An 11259-nucleotide genomic window follows, 5' to 3' on the forward strand; every position below is an offset into this window, starting at 1 on the left:
GTTGTAAATCCGAGCATATACCAGTGGAAAAAGGTCCGGTCGACCGGACCTTTCTATTAATATATGCCATAAAAATGTCACGTTTTTCCCTAAAAATAAATCAGTAACCTCATAAAACCGGACACTTGAAACCAATGAGAGAGACAGGACAGACAAAAATAAAAGGATAATGAGGTATGTTATGAAAAACTAGAGAAACATACCTGATTATCCTTTTATTGTCTGTCCTGTCTCTCCCGTAACTTCAGAGTGTATTAAAAAAAAAAAAAAAAAAAAAAAAATCTTTTTTCTCCGTTGCTTCCTATATACAGCACCCATCCACACAGCACTGAAGTACTGTGCAAGCGTGGGAGCAAAAGTCCCATACGTATATGCAGTACATCAAAAAAGCAGCAGAATATCCTCGGAAAGCGGAAGAACACCACAGAGCTGTCATGCAATGACATTATTTAAGAAAAGCAAGATTTTTTTTTCTTAAATAATGTCATTGTATAATAGCAATAACCGACTCCGTGGTGTGGTATATTGAAGATTTACCCAGGGTTATCTTTCTTTAATCACGCTGGCTTCATCCTCGTAATTAAACCACACCAACCGTGGGTACATCTTCAATGCACCACATGCACGTCATCAGTTATTGCTTAAATAATATAAAGCAGAAATAGTTAAAAGAAGTATAAAAAGGGAAGATCATGCAATCTATGGGTTAATATTTATGTTCTAGAATCATAATGTTGTATAAGTTGAACTATTACAGTATATGAAGATAGTACTCATTCTCCAGGAAGGTTAATGACATTGTTGTATTAAAGGACATGCAGTAGGACTTATGGTACCTACATTTACAACTTTTTCAAGAATTAAAAAAAAATAATGTTAACATGAATATACTGATTTTGAGAGACTTTAATTAAGACATTTGGGAAGGAAAAGAAAGCAAGGGAGATGAGTTAAGATATGTTTATGTTTTCATGATTTTGACTTACTGTAGGACAACAACATAAATATACTTGTATGAAAGAAAAGGTAAGGACAGAAGTTTTACTTTTTTGTATTCTCAGAGAGTTTACTGGAAGGTAATACTGTCAGTTTGTGGATTTTTCTGATCATGTAGCACTTTGAGGTGTTTTTGGACACTGATTATTGAAGAAAGCAAGGGATGTAAGATTAACTGGGCACTGCTCAAAATTACAGGTGTCACAAGATTAAAAGATAGGTATTATTCACAGCACAACTGCAGTGGTGGTGCTGCGGTAGCATTGTCACCTCACAGTAAGACGTCCTGTTCGATTCTCAGCTAGAGCGTCTATTGTGTGGAGTCATGCATGAATGGGCGTAACTTCGTTGAAGGTTGTGCGTCAGGGCCGGCAACTCGGCATGTAAAAATCTACTGCCAATCATTAGCGGGCCAGAGTTCCACTGTGGCGACCCTAACCGGGAAAATCCGAAAGACACAACAACATTATTCACAGCACAAACATTTACTAATGAGAGATTTTCATAGGAATTTGTTAGAGTGGTGGGTTAATTGCAAAATAAAATAGAAGGCATTGTATCTTAATATAGCATGCGTGTGGCATGAAAGTGAAAAGGAAATGATGAAGAATGTCAAAAATAAGAGAAAATTGTAGGAGGCAGTGAAAGCTAGTAAAAATATTGTATGTTAAGTAACGCAAATCAAGACGTCATTAAAGCAACATATGTTACCAGTAGAAAGGAAGGGTGTTATCTTTTAAGTAGACAAATTAAGTATAATCAAGAAAAATGAGCAAGGAAGAACTGAAATGTTTCATAATGTGATCGTGAATTGAGGCATAAAAGCAATAGAAATATAAGGAAGTGCTAGACTTGTTTGGAAAAATGGTGATAAAATATTAAATAATTGGAACCCCATATTAATATGTACTATGGATTATAAAAGAGTTATTAAATCTTATTTGAAAAAAACAGGTCATAAAAGAGGTAATTGGTGATGAGTATATAGGATGATAGGAAAATGTAGCAGAGGTGTACTGCTTATAATTAAGGAAGTAATAGACAAAACTGCATAAAAACTGAGGGTACACTGATTTCATGTGACAAAAGACATATTTGCCATGAATTATGAAATATTTTTAAAAAGTTTGATATTCCACATAAAATTAAGCAATTATTTTTTGTGAAAGAATTAAATTCTGGACAGGAATTGAAGATGTGGAATATTGAAAAAATGAATATGCAGTATGATTTGATATGAAGGAGTTAAATGGGATGCTGTTGATCTATTTGCATTTGTTTGGCATATTTGGTTGTATAGATGCAGTGAAAGTTTTGTCTAAACTAATTTAATAAAATATTCCTTGCCAAAGTAAATGAACATGCACCTCTAAGAAAGAAAAGAATGAAACTAATCCTGCTCCCTCTCTATCACATAAAACGAAACGAATGAGAATAAAGGACAAAGCCTGGAAATCCTGGCAAGCTAAAAAAAAAAAAAAAATCGGGAAAATTTACAGTGCTTCTGGCATATCATAAATACCACCATAGCACAAAACTGGACAGTAAATTACAATTGTAGCATGCTTGAAACTCTCACCAAAGAAACCCAGAGCTCTTTTGGGCATCAATCAAAAATTACTTAACCCAGGCCAGAGTTCACAACTCAGTCCATCACATGAAGATCTCCCAGCCAAATAGCTAACAAATGTAACAATCTCTCGCTCATCTTATTTCTCTTTTAAAACCTGTATCCACCCTATCAGTAAAAACACACCGCTTCAAACTTAAAACCACAGCCTCATTTGTAGACGGTCTTCCAACATAATATCTGAAAATAGCTGCCATGGCCTTGCCTACCTCATAACCACCCTAGTAAATAGATCCAGAAATGAAAGTCATGTCCCTACTATACAGGAAAAAGTATATATAGTGTCACTTCACAAAGGAGGCATATCTAACAGCTGTGATAATTTTTGGCCAATAACTATACCATCCACTGAAATAATGGATGACTGCAAATCAGTAAATACCACTTATTTAGATCTCACAAATGTGTTCAACACTATCCCCACACACTGGTATCCTAGATAAACTATCCCAACTAAATTTTAATCCATACATAACTAATTGGATAGAAAACTGGCTCACAAATAGAACCCAAGAAGTTAGGGTTGGCTGCACTACCTCCTCCAAAAGCCCTGTTATATAGAGCCTCAAAAGATCTTATCCTGTCAGGCTTGCAAGTGTAATGGGGGCATAAATTACCTGCTCATGACATCTGACTGTCTTTTGCATCATAAATGGAGCATGTTGAAGAGATGGGTGTGTATCACAGAGAGTACCACTTTGAAATTGTCTTCCTGTCTGCATAAAGCAACGTACTTCTCTTACACAATGCAAATGTAATCCGTGGGAATGGAGTGATAACTATAAATTCACCCCTGGTGTAGCACCCTTGTCCCTCATGATAGGGGCATCATGTAAATACTCTGCTCATTTCTGAGTTATTTGTACTTTAAAACCTTGGGGCTAACACCTTGATGGGAATGTGTGGCTATGCTATTACTTATCCTTATGGATCAGTAGCCTAGTAAGTACCTAAGAGCCTCCGGAGCATTGGGTGGGCAGATGCACACAATATAACACCAAGGGCTGTGTGAGTCAAAGGTATGCAATTAAGAAATGTTTGTAGCTAACATAACATGTCTGATACCTTTAGGGTTAAGGTTTGAGTTTTCATGGTGCATATATTTGCCTCTTACATTTCCATGATGTGATCCATTGTGTTTTCCTACAAAAACATACAAGTTATTGGTTAATTTTAATATCTGTCCACTGTTGTTTGAATGCAACTTGTTATGCAGGTAACACAAGTGAACAAGCCTACAGTGTTAGTCAGTGAACATACTACAAGGCATAAACATGCTATAGATGAGCTTGTAAGAGACTTCTCAGGACAGAAACCATGGAAGATGTACTTTTAGTGCCACCTGACTTCCAGTTTAACAAGTGCATATTTATTGCTAAAACTCTTTCTTGTATTATCAAAGCTTTTGCAGCAGTTCTGAAGTCTGGATGTGTGGCATATCTTCATGCCAAGAAATAAGAAGAAAAAAATTACTCAAATTTTCTGCATGAAACACAGTTGTTACAAGACTCTTAGCTATATTCTGATAAACACCAGGACAAAAATCTAAGATGTGGAATATTTTAGATTTGAGCAAATTATGACTGAATTACACAAGATTAATTCCACCTTGTCAGGTTATATTTGTCATTTGAATAAAAGGCTGGAAGGTATGGAAACTGCTCTGTCTGCATAGTCATGCCCATTACTGTAATTGAAGGGAAGGTCTTCCCAAGAATCTAAGACAGAATTTATGGAATAAAAACAGACATGGAAGAATGAGGACAAAAATAATCTGTAGTTTACTGCCATCCTTCTGTAGAAAGATGAGACTAGATTTGTAGAATACATTACTGAAAACCTGAATGGACTTGGTTATCTAGCAAAAAAAGTTTATAGGTAAAGAATCGGGCATTTCTCCCTGAACATTTAAACATCAAAGGGAAATGATCCATAGACCCTTCCTCATTTTCATCTGAACACTGTGAAAGAGAAAGTTATTTCTAAAACGTGGTCCTTGGGGAAAGCTTGTGAAAACTGCCGACTGTGCAGTTCTGTCTGACCATGATTATTCATCAAAAAGTAGAAAGAGGAAGACTACCTTAAAAAATAATCAAATTTCTGCTTTTGTGTGCTGCACAACTGAAAATGACTCTACCGGCGATTTATATATGTGATAATGCTGAAGGAAAAATCAAAGACACACTCCATATTTCTGTTGAAGGCACAGTGCATTTGGGAAGTATACCTGAAGAAGGTGTATCCATAAGTGGTAATAGTTAGCAATATGAGCAATTGGAGCCTTTTCCTTTCTTTTGAAAAAGACCAATGGAGAGATGATGGTAAAAGAAATCTGAATAGATGACAGTAGAGCTAAGAATTGTCATGCACTTATTCTAGCTTATTGGTTCCTTTTTTCCAGCTATCTCATATGTCGAGACTGCAGTTTTGAATAAGAATGTTTTTACTTGGAATACAAGACTTTACTTAATTCCATTTTATGGCCCTTAACTTTTGACCCAATGTCTGATTTCATCAACCGTGTTTAATCTTGATAGCAAAGTTTAATGCATGTACTAGAATTTATTTTTGTTATATTAGACTTTGAATGATGGAGAGACAATAAGCTGTACTTATAAATTTGAAGATGTTTAATGTATAGGTTCATAGATTAGTATTAGGCTAACTGCCCTTGTGGGCCATTTTGAGCCTAGCTAGTTACCCTTTGTGAAAATCGAACCTTGCACTTTGAGCCTGTAAAGTAAGCACCTTAACCATTATGCCAGCCTCCCACCCAAATAAACAATCTCTGCAAGGCTCAAACCCAGGACCATGCACACCATACACAAAGGGATTTACCACTAAGCCATGTATGACAGCCGAACCAATGGGAGCTTGCATGTAAATACTTCTGTCTCTTGTTTACTCTGCTTGAGTGATTCTTCTGTCCTAAGAAATGTAATATTGATTTAAGAAAATAATTGTCTTAATGATTTTGGATGTTAGCTGGTTGTGGTGTATTGCGTTAACTTTTACAGATTCTGATTTACAAATTTAGTGCAGTGCTTAATCCCAAGGACAATGCTTAAGGAGTATACTTGAGTTTATGATAAATTTTGATATCGGCATACAAATTATTAAAGCTTGTTACAACAGGCTAGATGTCATCATAATTAATCATGTATGTCTGCTGTTGGCACATACAGCCTTGTAGGAGAGTCAGGGAATCAGTATGAATGTGAAAGATTTCTAAACCCTTAACTAAGTCTGACAGTTTTTTTCTCACGGCATAATTTGTGGGATTGGGTACAGTAATTCATTGCTAACACTGACCTAGACAAGTTGTTAGACTTGTTAATTGATAAAGCAGTTGATTTTACTTTAAGGCTGGAACATGTATTAACAGCTACAGCTGAAATTATGTATATATTTTTTTAACTTTATATTGTGTTAGTCTGCCTATGCTACACTTAAATGGATATGTTGCTTTTCTAAATTAATATCATTTAACTAAATACATTTTGTGCAGGTGTACAGGTTATACTTTTAACTCCTGAGGAATTTTTCTATGAAATCTATATGGTAGTCATTTTAGAGATCCTTCATATGCTGAAATTCAATTTATTTAGGTGATGGTGGTCTATGATGGTAAGGATATGATGAACGTCTGAACTCGACAAGGTTTGTCAGAGTTATGGGCATTTGCTTGCAAATGCTTAAAATTGTACTTCTTTCATGTTTTATCAATTTTCTAGAAAACGTTTGCTTTACATTTTCTCTGGTAACCATTTTTATTCCTGGATTGTCCTTTTCTTCATTTTTCAAAGGTTTTATACTTTTTAGTTTAGTTTATGGTATATAAACATTGTCAGCAGAATTGACTTACTTTGCAGGTCACATTTAGTGGCTAGAGAAAAATGGCTGCTAGAGGGATTTTGAAAGCTGTGGAAAGAGAGGGTCTGACACTGAATGTGAGATGTGGCTGATTTATAATGGGTTTTGCTATGCATGAAACATTTTATGTGCTGGTATCTGACAATCTGATATGACATGAATACCTTAAGTACATATTTGTGTGCATATAGGATTAAAACTCGGGGGGGGGGGGCGTGTCCTGAGAAATTTTTACGATATTGAAAAGCAAAGTATATCAATGTACATAGAATTTTTAAATAAGATAAGCTTTCTCTTTCTGCCTTTTTAGGTAGGTAAATATGCATTTTAACAGAAAAAATAGTAAACTGCATTGTCAAATAATACCCAATTTACTGATGTTCATTGATGGGCCTAGGCATTTTCCCCACTGGTCTTCTTAGTCTGGCCTCCTGTGTGCTGGCAGGTCAAAGAGTAGGCACTGACAGAGTTGGCACATAATTCTAACAAAAAAATAAAATAAAACTTCCAGATTAAGTCACTTAAAGTAGCTCAATATGAGCGTGTAAAGTTTAAAAATAAATTTATCAGAAAAATGGTTCCATGGTCTTCCATGTTTTAAAAAAAAAAAAAAAAGGGGGGGGGGGCAAGTGCTCTTCAGCCTCATATATTGGACCTCGCTACCCTCCTCAGACTTGTATTTAAAGGTTCCTGCACCCTGGCACAAGTGCATATCATGATCCACTGACCTCCTCTAAACAAAGCATGGCTCAGCCAAATGCATCCTGTTGAGCAGATGGCAATCATGCATTTCGACTAATATTAGAACACCCTGCGTAAAATACACAGCATGTGTGAAGTAACACGTTTCCTGAGTAGTAACACAATGGACTAAATGTCAGTAAATAACATGTGGTAACTGTTAAATCAGAGATGTGTCCATTAATGTAAATGTGGCCGTACAGTACCACAAGGTAACTGGAATCACTAGTGATATTAAGAATATATACAGCAGAAGGCAAATGCCAAGAAGAAAATAAGTAAGAAGTGATTACTTCCATATCTGTTTTGAAATACTTCAAAATACTGTGCTAAATGTAGTAGTGTCTATGAAAGGTTGTTGCTAGAGTGGCGGTTTCTCTGTAAAGGACACATGAAACATTTGCGGAACTTTCTTATAAGACAAGAAAGGAAAAGATTGGTTAATATATGCAGACAGGATAACGATGCAAGTGTTGTCTACAGAAGCCATTCTCAAAATCTAGTAACATGAGAGACTATTTACACAAAGGAGTGCTTTTAAGAACAAGGTACTGTATAAAGCTACATGTATGTGGTTCCGCAGAATAGTAATGGATATGTTTTCTTACATTAAAGTTGCTGAGGTCTTGAAATGGCAACTTGTGTCTATGTCTTGGTAGTTGCAAAAGGTTTCTAAGAGTAAAAAAAGATGAGATAAAGTAGGAAATAAGAATGGAGGCAGCAGGTCACAGAAAATATGGAGAACAATGGGTGCAAGAGTTCTGAGATGCTGTTGGACATTGTAAGCTGCCAAACATTTTTAACAATGTTGTTACATAGTAGTGGTGGGTCTGTAGTACAGTACAGGCTTGGGTGATTGTGCTGGAGTCTCTCGTGAGTAACCTGCTATTAGAAGTCTGATGACCCTTGTGCTCAGAAGGATGATTAGAGAGATTACAACAGCATCCTGCATTGCATTAAGACCTGGGCGCAGCAGAAATCATGCCCCCCATATGCATCAGGTCAGTGAAAAGCAGGGAGCTGTCATCCCAATGATGGCAGTAGGTTTACCACCTCCCAAAACCTCTCTTTTAATTAGTTTTAACAAAACTCTGTAATGTCCAACTTGAGTTTATTTATTTTTTTATTTGTTAAATTTGAAACACGATGAATATCTTGTTAATGTTGCAGTTCTGCCTCAGCAGTTAAGGAGCAAGTCTGTTGATTCTGGAAAAAGTCAAATATCTAGACTTTTCTTTTAAATGTGCTGTCTTGAGTTCCTGGAACACTAGTTGCACTACATTTCAGTCTCCTCTTTCATCTGATACGCATGGAAACTTTGTGTTTAACTTTTTTTTTTGTTTGGCCCATGAATTCTCGATTTTGTCATCTTTTCCCATACATAGGCTGATATCTATGAAATTATATCAAATATTCTTACAATGGTTTCATGTTATCATAATTGTTCTTAATTTCAGCAGACGTGACATAACCGAGAGGAAGCCCTCTTTTGTGGTGTTACAGGCTTGTGTTCAGTTAGCAGCTCAGTCATGGGATGGCCAAGCAGGGAAAATCTAACAGGCTTTTCTCTTTCATGGGGTGGACGTGGTGTCCTTCCACTGCTTGGCAGCTATCCTGAAAGATTATATAAGGCTTGAAGCAATTAACACAGTGAAGGGAGAGATGAATACAGATGTCCATTGCAGATACACATGTAAAGAGGTGTTTTCACTTCACTCTCATTACTCATTAGGTGCTAAAGAGAGGATTGCTGGAGCCGAGCAAGAATAAACGCTCATAGTTTGAAGCCACCTAAAATACATTTTCCTATCTTGAAATCATTCTGCAGTTAAGTTTTTTTCCAAACCTGATAAAATTGTGAGATAATCCTCACCAATCATCCATCAAAATCAGTTAAAATACCTCTATGTTGTGATACCTGGGAACTTCCACTTTTGAAATTTCTCAAGGTGATATCAGTTTGCACCCCTCCCTTCATTCATGTGTTAAAAAATGCCAGAGATGATGCCCTTAAACTAATGTATCATGCATGTACTTAAGTTATCACCGTCTTTAGATTTCACATTAGCAATTAAAATGAAATCATTTAAAGTTTTTTATATTAAAACGGCAGAGGTATATCTGAACCCATTAATTCTATCACAGGTGGATGGTTTTCGATACAGAGACGAAGGACCTAGTTACTGTTCACACAGATGGTAATGAAAGGATTTCAGTTATGCGGTACTCTCCAGGTATGCTTTCTTCTGTCTATATTTGTGAAGTTCAGAATTAAAGTATTTTACTACAAACACAAGTTTAAGTACAACCCATAGTTTGCAATGTAATTATTGTCTTGTGTAACAAATGATTTGTGAAAAAATATTTTGATGTACTATGTGAAGTCACTCTTTATGAACTACCATAGTGTAATAAAACTGGAAGGTACATTGAACATATCTATTGAACTTCAACATAATCCAATGCACTTGGTTGTAAAACACTGTCTCCGACTTTTAAAGTGCTGATCTTGGTTCTAACATTAAGTACAATATGCTGAAGAAGAGTAGTCTATGAACCTCACATTTTTCTTTTCAGGAGGTACTCTTTTGGACACTGAGGTGATTATTGCATCATGTGTCTTCCTTATGCCTTAACCACCACATTTTTATACTTTTACTGAAGAGCACAGTACATAACCTGTGTAATCCATGAGCAGAACCATGGCCTTGTTAAATTACAGATATGTGGCTGTCCTTAAGTCTGATGCTGGCAAACACACACTGCATGTGTACTTCTCTCTCGTTTTTTAATATGTTATGCTTCTATATCCCCATACCTAAACAGATGAATATAGATGCACACAGTCCTGTATTTGTACCCTGTCTTTTTACTCCTGATATGAAATGGCTTCAACTTTGCTCAACAGAATTATGTAGAAATTAGCCTTTTTCTATTAATCCTAAAATTTACCTTTTTTCATCATCCTTATGGTGTGATAGCAGGACATTCATTTTTGTATTTAGTGACCAAGGTTCAAGTAGTGACCCAGATTCCAGAGGAGTAAGCTGCACTTGGGCATGATCTGTTAGATTCTCTAGTCCTAGGATAACATCCATTGATGAGACTGCAGAAAGTGCTATTGGGATCTGCCGTGGAAGACAAAGCTAGCTGACTTGTGAAGATCATTGTGAATATTCTCCCTTAAGATGAGGAACAAGGATAGGGCAAAAGAGGAAAGTCCCTCTTTCAGAGTGGGATGAATTCAGTGACCTCTCTTTTCAAGATTTCACCCCAGTAATTAAACGTGTTTGCAAGCAATGAAGGTCAGAAGCTCCGTTGATACTGGAGGTCAAAAAGGATGACGTATGGACAGAAGGCAGAAATTTAAAACATCAACAAAAGTAGCTTATATTTCCAAATAATGACATCTGGAACCTACTAAAGACTCATAGCAGTTTTGCCACTAGCGCTGATAATACCACTCTGTGTCCACTCGGGGTAATAGTCGTCCGTCATCTCCTGTTCCCATTCCCCTCACACTATGATAGAACACTGCTTCATACATGAATGTACTGGTAGTTGCATCTCCTTCAGTTGTAATGCGTTTGTTTTCTTATCTTTAAATTTCTTATAAGTTTTAGTTGATTTCTTGTTTGCAACTTTGTTTGAATTTCATTTGAAGGTATTCGATAAACACAAGAATAAAACTCTAGTATTCTGAAGTAACAATGCCATTGTAACAAGCCAGTCTAGCTTGGAGTATCATTATGCAATTTTCCCAAAGAACAGCAAACTGTTGTAGCCGGTAATATCTAATAGTAGTAGCAGGATGATTGCTGAATCAGCCCCATTAGTGAAGTTAATACCCTGAAACTACTCATTCCTCTGTTGTAGTGTGTGTGTGTGTGTGTGTGTGTGTGTGTGTATAAAACGTATATATGAATACCTTATATATACACACACATATATATATATATATATATATATATATATATATATATATGTGTGTGTGTGTGTGTATGGGTCCCTTAAAATTT

The 11259-nt window shown here is 36.1% G+C and overlaps 1 protein-coding gene across 4 annotated transcripts in view; it reads left to right on the forward strand.

Annotated features, from left to right (window-relative positions):
- EML2 (EMAP like 2) overlaps positions 1-11259 on the forward strand; it is a 1798491-nt gene that overhangs the window by 1508228 nt on the left and 279004 nt on the right. For all 4 annotated transcript variants that reach the window (XM_044085260.1, XM_044085417.1, XM_044085337.1 and 1 more), the window contains one exon: positions 9386-9474. In XM_044085260.1, the coding sequence (XP_043941195.1) occupies positions 9386-9474 (89 nt within the window). The remainder of the gene's footprint in view (positions 1-9385; positions 9475-11259) is intronic.

Source organism: Protopterus annectens, chromosome 1.part0, assembly GCF_019279795.1.
Source record: "Protopterus annectens isolate FY-2018-M chromosome 1.part0, PAN1.0, whole genome shotgun sequence".
NCBI classification, from domain to species: Eukaryota; Metazoa; Chordata; order Ceratodontiformes; family Protopteridae; genus Protopterus; species Protopterus annectens.